Raw genomic sequence first — 15,363 nt, forward strand, 5'->3', positions numbered from 1 at the left:
ACTGTCTTCACAACCTTCATGAATTTTACTTATTTTAATAACTTGTATTTTTTCAATGATTGGTATTTAAACCTAATAATTTAGTTTTTGACTATGGCATGGTAAAATTTTGTAAAATAGAAGCTCGGTAAAACATATAATTTTTAGAAGTGATTTGTCAATCCAGATATTTTTAACAGAGTTGCTGCCATTTGAGATATGTGTCATGGACACTCTGTACTGTACAGTGAATGGTAAATAGTAAATCTTTTGTAAAACTTACGCATATCTAATATTGATATTGTCCTGTATGAGGCTCTCAGAGTCGAGTGGTGACTTTGGCAGCACTAAAGTCGTAGGTATAGAAAGACTCCTGGGCACAGCAGGTGTATGTGTCAATGGTTGTTGACGAGAAGACAAGTCAAACCCTGGCTTAAGCAGCCCACTCTTGTTAACTGGGTTTTGACTTCCATTCCTCGATGTTTGACTAGTGTTTTGACTTGGTTCACTATTATTTCGCTTCAAATTAGAAGCCATGTCCGATGCAGTTTGACTGTGGGAAGTTGTACGATTGTGAGTAATGTTTGATGTCTCTTGGGTTGTGCTTGTAGAAGCAAGGCTCAACGCTGCCATTTGTGTTTGAAGGTCAACCGATGGACTTGGTAGTGTTGTAGGGTTTGTGCTGCTGCCACTAGACAAGCTAAGAGGTAGTTGAGACATCACTGAAGTGCTCACAGTAGTTGCAGGTGGAACTTGTACCTGCAACAACAAACATTATCATTCTAAACATTATATCCATAATCTTAATCAAACATTTCTTTGTGCAAACTCTTTTTCTTTGTCAATCTTAGTCTAAACTTTCTTTGTTCAAACATAAAAAAGACTCCCAAGGGTATGTTTTCAATGTCGTTTGTATTAACTACATCCTGCCTAAATTTTAAAAGATAAGCTAGCTAGGATCCTTTTATTATAAAAATCTCAATCCTGGCCTAGAGAATTTGCCAAAAAAAACCTTAAAATGCCTAACCTCACACTTCCTCTCTACCTTGGGGAGGACCGATGCTACTAGGCGTCGAAAGAGATTCATTTCTCTACCCACCTTATGTCCTCTCTACCTTGTTGTACTAAATAACAAGCCATCTTTCCATGTAATACAATTTGCATATTTTTCTGTAAAATATAAGATTCTGCACCAAATTAGCGTGCCAGTCTTATTTTAGTTCTGGTATTTATGGTAATGCAAAAGTTTGATTAAAATGTCAAAACTAGTCCAAGCAGATACTGACCTGGTTTAGTAAAGGACTGGTGTCTCTATGAGGAGGTAGCGGAGGTGGCTGAGGAGACGGGGGAGATACAGCTGTTGACAAACTACTACCAGCTCCAGTTTCTGTGTCTATCTGGAAAACATGTACAGTTTGTTAGACATCTATATAAAAGCAGGGTACAAGCATTATGATTTCCTCCACTATTTCTGTAAAACTTAAGGTGTGGGAAAGTAACGTTCCAGCCCATTTCACCCTGAACCTTTTTTTATGAACAGGTTATGATATTTCATATTAAAATAGGCTAACTACAGTTTGGTTAAAAAAGGTAGGGTAGGTACTAGGTAGTGAGTCAAAACGACCTCAGCTCAAAATTCTGTAAAAGGATTCTTAAAGAATCCCTCAAAATGTTTAAATCGTTAAATTTGTAAAATCCTTTGATTCTTAAAAAGGTATCTCAGAATATTTTGAATAAGCTTCCAACTGTAGATAGAGTTTTCCCAAAACTGTTTTAAAGGTTTTAAACCTAAAGCAAAAGTTAAGGATATTATTTTTTTACTTTTAAGATCTTTTAAAACTAAAATACTGATTGGATTTTTCTTTTTCCAAACGTCCTGAACTGCCATTTACTGCAGTAAAATGTCATACAATTGTGTAGCAGTAGTACTAACTAACAGACAAGAGTCATCTTGATTTTGCCATGAAAATATTATGCGATTATATTAAGTTAAATTTACCCTAATTTCTTACTACTGTACTTAGTTGTTGTGCTTAGTTTTTCTCTCCATGCTAGTTTATAGATAAAAAAAATATATAATTTATTAATGTTATTTCGGTGTATTACAACCGAGTGTTCTGAATAAAGTTAATGTACTTTTAACATATTAGATTTATAAAAATAGGCAGGAAAAACCTTTGTCTTGTCCCTAATGTGCCTAGTTTGCCTTTCAAAGCTACAAAACTTACAGTTTAAGATTCAATTCTACCAACTGATTTACTCAGTAGTCGCTCCTATTGTTTATCCAAGAACGCAGTTCTCAATCAAGGCAAGAATAGGGATGCAGAGAGAAAAAGATTGAGATGGCAAATAGTGGAGGATAAGGAACTGTGGAAGTATACAGTTTTGATTAGTCCCAACGCAATGATAACACTAATCAAAACCCTCACCTGTTAGTACATGAAACAGAAAAACAACAGAGAAGGAAATGTGCTCCTTCAGTACTCCCTGCTTTGTGATATATCTTTAAAGATACAATGTGTAACAAATCATCAATTTTACCTGTGTTTGTTGTACCTGTCCAGCCAGTCGCTTGACTAAAGCCCAAGTTTCTTTCTGCCTCAGATACTGACATCGCATCACATCTACTTTACTCTTGCTGACTTGCTGCTTCAGCGAGCCCAGCGCCTTCAGAAGACTTATGATCTCTGATTCACACTTCATTAGTTGCCTGGAACATATCATATCGATCTTTTTCAATGAGTATATAAAGAAATTATACCTGTAGATAACACAGAACACTTTTCTTCAACGAAGGTATTATAGTATTATACTGCAATCCATTCAAGAAATCAGGATTACTGAATGTAAACTTTATACTTTATACTTTTTGATGAAATGGCGACCATACAAAGTAGGTATTTTAAGCCAAGTATGAATGTGTTCTATTTTGACTGTGAGTAGGATTATCATTATAAAGTAAACATTCCAAACCAGGTGTATGCATACAATGATTGTCTAGGTAACCTAAAGGTTCTGCCACTCGTCCAAGATTGGTTTTGAACCCAGATGCCACTTGTAATATGATATCAATTAATGATGCTATCTAGCATCAGACAAAAGGTCAGAATTAAATGGTGCAAAAACCACTGTAAGGAATATTCCCTAAAAAAAAACTTTAAAAATACAATGGTGTAGATGGATAAACATGAATAAACAAACACCACTGTAAGGTAAATACTAAAGTAGGGATAGTCAAGTCTCGAAATTTCGGGAAATTTTCGTGAAATTTTAAATCTTGTTACACGAGACGAGATTTATTTTTGGCCGAGATTTTTATCGAGACGAGAATAAAAAAAAAAATAAAAAAATTTAAAACGCCTGCAGAAAGTTAATGCAATACCCGCAATACAGGAGTGTGTTGTAGTTGCGTTTCCTTTGCGAAGGCGTTCTTATTTAACTAATTCTTTAAATGTAAATATTACTTTAATTATTTTAATAATATTATTTTAATAACATTTGAGAAGTTTTGTTAAGTGTAAGCAGTGTGAGGAATGTTTTATTACTATAAAAAGTCAAAACAAGTAACTATTTTATAAAAATTAATATTGCTTTTATTTTATGATTTATTTTATTTTAGGATAAGTTGAACTCTATCCTAACTGATATCACTATGTTTCCTAATCGTAGGCATTTTTAATAAGTTAGGCGTGATTAATAAAAAAATGTTATGTTTTTTAATAAAATATTGTAAATATTCTTGCCTATTATCATTATTTTTGTATTTAAACAGTCAATGTTACAAAATCAGGTAAAAATTTTGAACGTGCATTTCCCGTTGTGTATGAGAAGGGAAATCCCATCTTGATCTCGTCTCGAAATTTTATGAGAAATAAAAAATCTCGTCTCGTCTCGAACTAAAAATCCAATCTCGTCCTTCCCTATACTAAAGTAAAGTGTAAAGTAAGGTGTGTAAAGTAAAGTGTAAATAAATACTAGTGTAAAGTAGATACTACAGTTCCATGTTAAGTTGGCTTGCCCTTGTGGATTTTAGAAGGTTTATTAATTATTAGTAAAGGCAAGGCTCTCTGGCTTAGCTTCTTGAATATGGCTTTGAAAGGAGAGGTTTATTTATCTTTGATTATAGGTTTTATTTTAACCCTTTTCTTATAATTTGAATGCTCCAGATCAAATACCATGTATCAACATATGTATGAACTAGCTATACATAATTAAGTGTTACAATATACCTCAAGGGGATGTCAAAGAGTAAACTTACATCAAGTGGTCAGCAAACGACTGATTCTGGGCAGAGATATCTATCTGCTTAAAACACTTGTAGACTATACGTGCCATGTCCAGGGATTGGTGTTTTGCTATGCGATCTTTACGTTTACGCAGATTGTCGTAGCACTTGTATCCCTCTGTCATCCTACAAAAGGGTATTAGTAGTCAAAATAAACTAAAATAAATTGAATTCAAAGCCGTTCCAAATTTTTAATGTTTTCCTCCTAACTTATGTAACACCATGCTTGAAAGAATTAATCCAAATTTTGGTTACATTCTAAAGGAAACCATTGAGCTAGCTAGGCATTATTTGAAAAGTAATAGAGTTTGGCACTTTCCTGATTCCAGAGACTAATAGATACACAAAACTTCACACTGGTATTTTGTCATATTATAGGACTTCAGAGGGTAGGTTGAAGACATCCTTTAAAAAATAATCTAAATTTTGATGCAACTTTAGTTGAATAGTTCTTTTTAGGCAATAGTTGTTGAAATAGTGTCAATATGGATGCAAAATAAGGTAAAAAATAATCTTTACCGTTTTTTAACCCTTCAAGGCGGGCGTTTTTTAAAGCCCACGGAACCCTGCTACGGTAGTTTTTGCCGTGATCGCGCCCATTATTTACAATACTTCACCGAAACTTAGTTTTCTCTGGTAGGATACATCATATCAATCTATTTTATTTATAAAATTGTATGTGAATAAGTTAGTAATCTACAAAATAATACCAAAAAATATAACATTAACATAAAATTTTTTTTAACATACCTTCAGAAGTTGAGTTTTGTGTGGTAGTCCTTGAAGCAATTGACAAGACACAGCACTGCCTTACAATCTGGGCACCAGAAGGCTGTTTCTTTTCTTAACCCAGCTTTGTAGCAGACCACACACCTCCTTGTAGGTTTTTCCTTCTTCTCTGTTGGTGGAATGTGATCGATGAAATGTCTTTCAACGAGTCTAGCGGGCTTCGGTTCAATGCTTGGCCTGCCATGCACTGGTCTAGCTACCTCTGCCTGATAAGTATGGATTAGCTCCTTTATCAACTGTAGTCTGAATTGTAAATGGTCACATTTTGGGTTTGTAAACTTCCAAATAATATATGAGTTCAGAACTGAAATATTCATCAGCCGCTTGAATAGTTTTATATACCATTTTACTCCACGCTTTCTTTCTAGGAGGAAATTATGGAGCATTTGATCCCTAAGGTCTACTCCCCCCATCTGTTGATTATAATCATAAACAAGAACAGGCTTCATGTGTTCTTTACCTGACTTGTTCCTTCTTTGCTCTATTTCATGATTATGAAATGTAGAAATAAGTGTGACAAGACGTTTGTCTTTCCACTTCATTACCATAACGTTTTCGCTATGAAGAGCACATATTTCCCCCTTTCCTAGCTTGGCATTCTTTATTTCATCAGGAACATTTTTTCTGGAGAGTTTCAGTGTTCCACAAGTATCAGTCTTTTTGGATTTCAAAAAGCTTGATAGGTCTGGGGAGTTATACCAGTTGTCCATCCATACGGTGTGTCCTTTATTCAATAACGGTTCTAACAGCTTTATGACGATTGTTGTGGACTTGTTGCTATCAGGCGGGACTATGGGACATTCAATTGGTGAGTTCTTCCCAGTATACACAAGTAAGGTCCAAGTAAACCCTGAGGAGGATTCACACACTTCAAAAGATTTTATTCCGAATTGTGCTGATTTCAGAGGCAAGTACTGTCGAAACGAAAGCCGACCTTTCCACAGAGTTAGTGATTCGTCAATTGAAATGTTTTGGGACAACTCATAAGACTCCATAAACTTCTTGTTCAAATGTTCAATAATGGGATATATTTTGAAAAGTTTTTTTGGACCTTGGAATTGCGATAGTCGCATTGAAGCGCTGAAATGTAAATATTTGCTAATCATCTGGAAACGCTCGAAAGGCATGGTACTAGAAAAGATTGGGGTTTCGAGCAGAGGATTTTTACAGTAATATGTTCAAAGGCTTGGTTTTTGATCAATACCCATAAGCATGACAATACTAAAATAGATATACAGCTCATTTTTTGTAACAGGCTGCCAAGCCCAGTCTCTGGATCGTCGTGCAAAAACCATTCCTTTCTTAGCCCTTTGCTGTTCCGCATAAAGATTTGTACTTGTTACAATGAGATTCATAATATCATCATCAAAATAAAATTGAAAAATACTTAGGGGACTATTAGCGGGTATTTTAGGCCCAGATTCCCTGTTAGGCCTAAAGGGTTCTCTGCTAGGTTCGTAGCCTTCCATAGTTTCCCAAACCATTTGGGGCTTGGCTTGAGGTCTTGGTAATGGGCAGTCACCAGCCCCTAGTACAACACTTTCAATTATATTTTCAATGTTCCTATTTCCCTGTACAACCGGATCATCAATTTCCATTTCATCATCAACATCAAAATTGTTTCCAATGTCAATTTCAATCTCATCGCCATCATCAAAATCAACGTTACCCTCTAGGCCTACCTCCTGTTGAGCGAAGTCTATTTCCTCCTCCTCACTTTCATCTGACGACAATAGGTGTTCATCTTCATCTATCCAATGGTCTATTTCACTAGATCTTGCCATTTCACTTTTGTAAAAATAACATTAAAATTAAAACTTATATCTTTTTGTCAGAATAACCTAGCACAAACCTAACCTTACACAACAACACGCACGCAACTTTCCCAAACACACGTCATAAATTACATTTTCAAACAAAAACTAAGAATCAACAATCACCTAGTTAACTTTTTTATAACTTGAAATATAATTTAACACCACTTTATGCTATATAATTACGATTATACCGTAAAAAACGATTGAGAACGTCAGTACGTATCAACAGTTGACGCCGAGACGAACAAACAAAACAACACTCAAGTTTGCAAACAATACATCTGTCTCTGTCGCACTTACTGCGATCGATAACAGCTGAAAAATGTCGAACAACTAATGGACAACATGCTCCATAGAGTCCGGGTTCCAAATAGTTCACTAAATCGTCGTCAGAGACCACCACTTATCGGGTCATGTCATGACGAGCGGCACTCGTCAAACCGTAGCAGTGTCTTTTTACGCGTGACGAGTAACGCTCGTCAAACCGTCTTGAAGGGTTAAATTGCATACAAAAATACAATTTGTGTGTATTGCAATTTTGTTTATGGTAAAATTAAGTTCATGTAATCTATTTTACAGCCCCTGTAACCATAACATTAAAAAATTAACTTCCTTAATTCTAATGTAGTTTTTTTTTTTTTTTTTTACCAAATAGTGCGGACTGGTTTTGTTTCAAGCACAACATAGTCAAAATGGTTTGACGTGTTGCAGCTTTGGCAATATTGTGCTTGCAACGAAACTAGTCAGCACTAGTTGACAAAAAAACTCACAGAGAAGAAAGGTACAGAGGAAACATTCAATGGTCCACTTAAGTAGTGTCTAGCACAAGAGTCTGGTGTCCTATGCTGTTGCTTCTCCTAACCTTCTTTGCACCCCTTCTCCCTGTTGCCTTCACATGCTACCAAAACTCATGCTGGAAGAAGACCCTGTGTCTGTGGCACTTCAGTACAGTGCTTGCCGATTGGGCTCTTCTTTCCTTGCCACAAGTATTACCTAGCGTGCACCTACGTGCACACCCCTTACTAGAACCGAAAGCCCACGGTCGTCATATTAGCAAGTTTCCCCAGTACCTTATTTCTCTGTGTTGCACTACAGACAAAGGTGAGGAAGCTTACTTTGTTAAGTTATAAATGCACACAAACCTCTCTGTCATTTAACACTTAACTAATCAAAACTAATTTATTTGATCAAGTATTACACTGATCATGATACTAACCAACACTCAAACCCTAACACATCATCTAGGCCAGGATCTCTGTATTCTTGGAGCATGGCAGTAATCTGCTGGGCTTCCCTCACTCTACCCTGCAAATAACGGACAGCAAAATTTAGCTTTATGAATGCAGCGTAGATTAACTAAGAGAATAATGAAAGTTTGAATTCCTCTTCCTAAGGAAAACATTTTGATTTATGTGATACAGTACCCTGCTGCATTAAACGAAGGTTTACATTTACAAAATCGGAATTTTTACTCAAGTTATCGTGCTGACAGACAATAACACACCCCTGTATATATGAATTTGAACGGCCTCTGACAACAACAACAAAAAAACACATATAATTAGTTCCAGGTATAGGTATTTCTGCAAGACCTAATAGCTTATTCCCTATATGGAAAATTTTATAAAATCATTTAATAAAATTCAACTCAGTAAATTGACTGAAGTACAGATTTTTTTGCCAAATTGTACAAATGTTTTTGTTGCCAAATTAAAATATTAAACCTTTTTTTATTGTAGTTTGCACATGATTACAGACAAGAAAACAACCCAAAGGTTTAACCGATACGATGGATGACATTTTTGTAGTGGATATGCACAATTCTATCTACAGTTGCTGTACTCCTCAAGGGAGTTTTACAGTTGTTATTTCACTTAGTTGCTACATACTAACCTTCATAGAAGTTAGAGCCTCCTGATAACTAGACACTCTCTGAGCCAATCCATTCATCTCCAGAGCCCAGCCACTCATCATCTTGCCCAGACCAGCCACTAATTAGAAAACATACAAAAGACGAGGTTTAGGTTGAGTATCTCAAGGACAGAGTTGAAATTTTCTAGGTTTATTTTAGTTTCAGAAAATAAAAAAATCATAAACATTTTGGAATGTAGTAGATTGTATTGTACCTAAATTAATCCTACAATCGGTAAATCAAATATCCTACTTTGTATAATCATTGCTCTCAAATTCAATTAAATCGCCTGCATGAATTAAAACGTAACAATTGCAAAGTTTTATTTTTTTGCTATCGACACTAATTAAAATTAACATTTACTTTCTAAAGCACCACATCAAAACTTTGGAATTTTTAGCACTAACTTTGGAAAGTATAGTCTTACCCTAATTAAAAAATAAAAATGTCAAAACAACCAAATACCAATGATTAAAAGGTAGGGTATTTGCAAGGAATTGTTGTGGAAATTGACAAGAAAGCAGGCTTACCTTTAAATAAGTCCATAGAGAGAAACACATATAAACAACACAAAAGTAGAAATTTTCGTTGTCATTGACCAGTTTTTCGACCCCTTGAGAAATCATTCAACCACTGGAGATTTCTCCAGAGGTTGAAAAGGTGGACAGTGATAAACAAAAATTTCTACTTTTGTGTTCTTTGTGTCTCTATGAACTTATTTGAAGGTAAGCCTGCTTTACTGTCAATTTCTTAAGAGGGAAACATAGTGGATCGGCAAGGCTAGATTGTAGCGGAGAACATAGCTGAGAGTTTTTTTACCCCCGATGGTAACGGAGTTGCTCATGCAAATAGTGAAGCGGCAACAGTAGCAAGTCAAGAGGCTGAAGTACAGTACTTTTGAATATACATTAAACCTAATATTTATGTAGGCCTATCCTGAGGGTAAAATGTACTGATTTTGTAAATAAATTAATAATTGGTGAAAATAGTAAAACACAGCAAAGTGGCCATTTATTGAACAATTGCCTACATACATATTTAAAATAATAAAAACTGTTAGATGTATTTATAGAAGCATCTAATCATTGTATCAAAAAGTAAAAAAAAAACTTTTACAGGATAAATTATTTATATAGATGTCAGTTAATGTGAAAACTGTACCTTATGACAAGAATAATTACACAACATAATTTCATGCATTGTAATACAATTATTCCTTGTCCCAAACAGGAGGCTGTTCACGAACGAACTGACGAAATAAAACTACATATTATTAGTCAGTTTGACCACCACACCACAGTACAGAGTCAGGCTAGACCCTCGACCAAACCCTCGAGATAAAGAAATCGGGGTAGAATTTCGGAACGGAGAGGCTAGTTTGTTGGTGCAGGTACACATTACTCTCCGCTACGTTTTCACCCTAAGAAATGGTCAAATACCAAGTGCTTTCCTCGGCACAGTAGCTGACTATCTTTGAGTAGAATAACAGTAAAAATCTGCTTATCTGGCTCCCGATGATGCAGCTCTTTCAATAATACAGCAAAGTTAAGTTTGTATGTTGGTTTTAAGTTTTTTTTTAAATCAGCAGACACCAGGAGGGATCAGAAGAGGTTGAGAGCGTTCTTTTAGACTTCATGAGCGATTGTTTGAGCATCAAGGAGATTGCTCAGACGTTAGTATCGATCGGCAAACATGGGTATTCCACTAATTTCTTAATAATGACGGTTTAAGAAAACGTTCAATAACCCGGCAAAACCAATGTCGAGCGTGTTGGATTAGGGAGCGTCTATACTGTAGTGCTAAATTATTTGTTCAAGATAGAAATATTAGTAGTATCATAGGCACTATGGTTAGTGGATTTAATCTGTGTTACAGACAATGTTATTTGATACAACTGAAGTAACGAAGTTTTGAAAACGGAAACCCTTCTTTTAACTTACAAGCAGTGATGATGCTGAGATGGCGGCCGTAGCATTTGTTGTCAAACTCTAGTGTTTCTGAGGACATTCTCTGCATCGCCACCAGATGTTCTACTTCTGTACTAACAGAGAGTTCTATCTGGGACAGCTCGTAGCTCTGCTCTAGTAATGACAACCTGTAACCAAATTTTGTTAATTTTTGCATGCGTTCAATAAGTTAACCAATTAACCAAACTGACCACTTCATTAATTTTACTAAATTGTATGCTAGTAAGTAAGTAGTTTACTTATTATATAATAAGTGTAAATAGCCAGTCCACATGCTGAAGCTATTCAACAAACATTGTCATTCTAATGGATTCTTAAGCTGGTTAAAATATACTGTGACACACCTGGTTTAACGGAAACAGCTGCTAGAATTGTGATTCTTGCAGCAAAATCGAGAGCTACTTGTTTTGTATGAAAACAAATACGGTTTGTGTTACAATTTAGTTTTGTAATAGAATATTTATAAACAGTTTGCTCACATTTTGACAGCATAAGCCTCTATGAAGAGCTGGTACAAATCATGCTCTTGCTGTAGGAAGAACACTGCATGTCTCCATACTGTCTTCTGATGGTGATATTCTAGTTCATCCTATGGTACAAAACATGAATGAATGAAGCTTGAAATGAGGCAGTTTTCATATTATTGAAAAATCTTAAATGGCCAAATTAAGTAACTCCATAAACAATAGTAAAACAATATACAATAGACTCTTGCTAATCAAGTGCCAAATAAAAATAGGACGGATTATTTTAAATGATGGATCACTAAACGTATTTTATGAACAGCCATTAATTGCCGCACCCAATGTCTGCCGATCACTAACATTCCTCCCGAATCTCTCAAAAACTCTTAAAACAGCATTCAAAAAACCAATTCATGGACCTTTAGACTAATGCCAGATTATTGAAAGTGTGAGGCCATCAGCTGCTGGATTAGGAGGCTTTTACCTTTGAATGAATTGTTTTTGGCCTCTATGGACATCAAAATGAAATCACAACTTTCCCAAATCTAGGTCTTACCGTGCCACCGACCGTAATAGCTACTTTCCTATAGGGAAATTCACTAGTATTTTCCTATAGGCAAATTTGCTAATACAGTATTTTCCTATTCGCTAATATTTTCATATAGGGAAATTTGCTAATATATTCCTATTGGGAAATTCGTTAATATATTCCTATAGGGAAATTCGCTAAAATTTGCCTATAGGAAAATTTGCTAATACCTTCCTATAGGGAAATTCACTAAAAACAAGAAGGACTTCTGTACAGTCAGAGCTGGGACAGAAATGTTTTTTTTATGCAAAAACATATAGCTATTCTAAGTGTATGTTATGAATAACAGTTTCTCATGCAAGCAGAGTTCATCCCCACCTTTGGATGTTCCATGAGCCAACGCACCAGCCCAGGGACTCTGTCCTTGGCGTTGTTAACACTTGGTAACGTGAAGGACGACTGACTAAACACGTACAACATCGTTATCTGTAGAACAAACAATACATCAGCTGAAGTAGCATTAGAAAGAGAGTACAGTAATAAAAGTGATAAGGTCATTTCAGTTCCGTTACAGATGTGGGGAATTAAATTTGTTTAGTGTGAACACGTCTATTAGTGACAAATCGTAAAAACCATTAGGTCAAAACTGGTTTTTAGTGATCTGTGTACAGTTACAATGTGAATGCACTAATAAATAGCAGTGTTGTGGCCCTACAAACAGTTCTTAAGTTATCTAGACATTAGACAGTAAACTCTAAAACAGTGCTTTGATTTATTTATTTTTTAATTTTAGGATAAGAGGTAGAATAACATTTCCTGTGGTTTCAATGGTTTTTTTTAACTACTAATTATATGTATTTGGCGTCCAACAAATATGAAATAAACAGAAATGTACACGTCTGTAACTACTAACTTGTAACATTTTTTGGGGTTAAAGATCTGAATTTTTTAGACAAGAGGTTTTATGAGCAATTGGTTATTAGATTGATATTAATTCTATCTACAGATTTATAGATTGAAGTGGTATATTTATTATTTAATATTTGGTGAGTAGATGGGTGAGTCAGTAGCGAAGGATGGTAAAAGCAGGTAGCGACGTCTTGGGGTTGTGTCCCGGTCTCATCACTTTATAATTTATCGTTAGGCCTAAAGTTCATAATTGTACCGTACAAGCTTACCCTATACTATACATACATCCTACATACATACATCCTACATATACATACATCCTATGCACAGGACTTTGAGGCTAATGTAGAAAGAAAATCCCAGATTAAAAGAAACTACCAAACTCTATTGAAAATAGATAAAAATTGTAAATTTGCATTACAATGACTTTGGTATTTGAAAAAATATATGGTAAATAACTCTTCAGCGGCTGTTTGAAATTAACAAAATCAACATTGCTCTTATGGCGGGCAAATCCAAGATCAAGATGGCCGCTAGTCTGCATGGACTTCTTTGGAAAACAATTACAAAGCTACAAAAGAATTTTCTGATCTCACAGTGCACTAAATAGGTATTTAAATTATAATCACTTTGGTATTTGGAAAAAAAATTTTTTAATGGATTAACCCTTCAAGAGCTGTTCCAAGATGGCCGCAGGCATCCAAGTCCTCTTAATGTCACTAAGCCAAGCATGTTTTTCTAAATCTATTTGTTAATCTCTTAAACTTGAAATAAATCAATTTGTTTTCCTATCTTTGTATTATACTTGCCTATGGTGGATCCTTGTTTGCAGCCAAACATACAAAGAACGTATCACAATAATAATAAATATCCACGCCTGCTTCTATAAAGTAACTGTGTTCCAAAAAACATAAATTGATTTATAGTGGACAAGCGTCGTAAACAAGTAAACCTAAGTATTGAATTGAGTTTAAACCAAACAGAAACAACAATCAAACAGTTAAGGATTTACACATTATTTTTTAGTATAAGATCAGGCAGGGAGGTTTTTTTCACTATTGATTTGAAACTGTTTGTAATGTTTATGCATGTTTATGTTTATTATTATGCAGTCAGCCAGTGTACCTGTCCGTACAACCACTACGCTAATCATTTTCGTTTAGGCCGGCCAAAATACAAATTTTTAATGTTACTTGTATATATTAATGTTTTGTGTGTGAGTGTGTGTCTACATGTGATCTTCAACTATGACCAATGCTATTCACAGTAATTTAACAAGACAAGAAGATTTTACAATGGAGCTGTTAGCCCCAAAACTATAGTAATCATAAAAGACTACTTTGGATTGAAGACGTAAATAAGGTATTTAACCTATTATTATTACTCTTTATCAATCCAGGAGGCAAAACATGGACAAATTGTAATGTTAGTTGATTCCTTTCATTTTCCATACCAGCAATTTTTTTTAATACTCAAACAATGAGTATGGAGTTGAGAGAATGTGTGGTTCTAAATACTTAATTAGGCCCTACATCGAATTCAAATTTTCTAAGTGTCTGGGATGTACATAAAAAACAACATTTAAAACTTCATTTCTCTTGGAATATACTTAGTTTCCAGGTGATTTCCTACTTCATTTGGGTTCCAGCAGTCCACAGCAAGGTTGTTGTTCGTCAGCTGTTTGCCACTTGGTAACAGCAACAGCTGATCATTGACTGGTTGTTTGGTGTCTCTCTCAATCTGGAAAACCATGGACGTTAAGCATTCTTATACATCAACATACTGGGTGAATTTCCAATTTCTCCGCCCTCTAATTTGAGCTATAATTCTTCAAATATTGACTCCTGATCAATAATATTTGTTATCAGTCTTGAAGTTTGTAGTGGTTTACAACTACCATCTGCCAATCAGCCATTGGATTGGAATGAACTTTTATCAAACATGTAGTGTGTGCTATGTTCTCTGTAATAGCTAGGTACTATCAGTTAGGCTATATAAGTTTTGAATTTTGCATATAAACTTTATAGAACGGAAAAGATGTTGTTTGGAGAGAAAACTAATAACGTAATTAAAAGTGCAAATACAAATATATGAACTTTGAACAGTGTTTTGGATCCCTGGGGAACCCCTAAAACTAATAAATAAAGTGAGGCAAAGGTCCACAAAAAATATGGAGGTTCCTAATTCCTGCAAGAAAACTTATTTATACAGCATTGTTAGAGGAATGATTTTGTCCAGTTTTTTTTTTTTTTGTTTTTTTATTTATATTTTTAATTAATTTTTGGTAGCCAATCAAAAGTTTTATTACATCGAAAAGGTAATCCTACATTGTTACTTTGACGTTTTTCAGTTATTTTATTATTTTTCATCAGTGGATTACTACAACCTGAGACATGTGCCCTGTAAAATCATAAAACTGGCGTTTTCAATTAATATGGATTTGATTTGATTTGATTTAGTTCAACCACAAATTTCAAACGGCAATATTTACATTCAAACAGGAAAGGAAAATCTAACAGACGGCATCATACTATGACATTTCCAGACAAAACACAAATTAAAAAGCTTCAGATGTTAAAATAACAATGGGTTCTAAATAATATATCCAATGTCAATTTTGTGGGTTATTGTTAATTTCTTATTACACGATTATGTAATAACTTTTAAGTACGCTACAAACTAAGTTATAAAGAACAATAGTTGATCTATCTG

The 15,363-nt window shown here is 34.8% G+C and overlaps 1 protein-coding gene across 1 annotated transcript in view; it reads right to left on the bottom strand.

Moving 5' to 3' along the window:
* LOC128985549 (inhibitor of nuclear factor kappa-B kinase subunit alpha) overlaps positions 1-15,363 on the bottom strand; it is a 32,669-nt gene that overhangs the window by 4,719 nt on the left and 12,587 nt on the right. Inside the window, exons 9-18 of the mRNA XM_054405145.1 lie at positions 14,284-14,391; positions 12,121-12,228; positions 11,229-11,338; positions 10,723-10,877; positions 8,764-8,861; positions 8,087-8,175; positions 4,238-4,390; positions 2,521-2,689; positions 1,266-1,376; positions 263-738 (exon numbers count right to left, since the gene is read on the bottom strand). Of these exons, the coding sequence (XP_054261120.1) occupies positions 263-738; positions 1,266-1,376; positions 2,521-2,689; positions 4,238-4,390; positions 8,087-8,175; positions 8,764-8,861; positions 10,723-10,877; positions 11,229-11,338; positions 12,121-12,228; positions 14,284-14,391 (1,577 nt within the window). The remainder of the gene's footprint in view (positions 1-262; positions 739-1,265; positions 1,377-2,520; positions 2,690-4,237; positions 4,391-8,086; positions 8,176-8,763; positions 8,862-10,722; positions 10,878-11,228; positions 11,339-12,120; positions 12,229-14,283; positions 14,392-15,363) is intronic.

Source organism: Macrosteles quadrilineatus, unplaced genomic scaffold, assembly GCF_028750875.1.
Source record: "Macrosteles quadrilineatus isolate MER2022 unplaced genomic scaffold, UCM_ALF_1.0 Scaffold_2__2_contigs__length_208266976, whole genome shotgun sequence".
NCBI lineage: Eukaryota > Metazoa > Arthropoda > Insecta > Hemiptera > Cicadellidae > Macrosteles > Macrosteles quadrilineatus.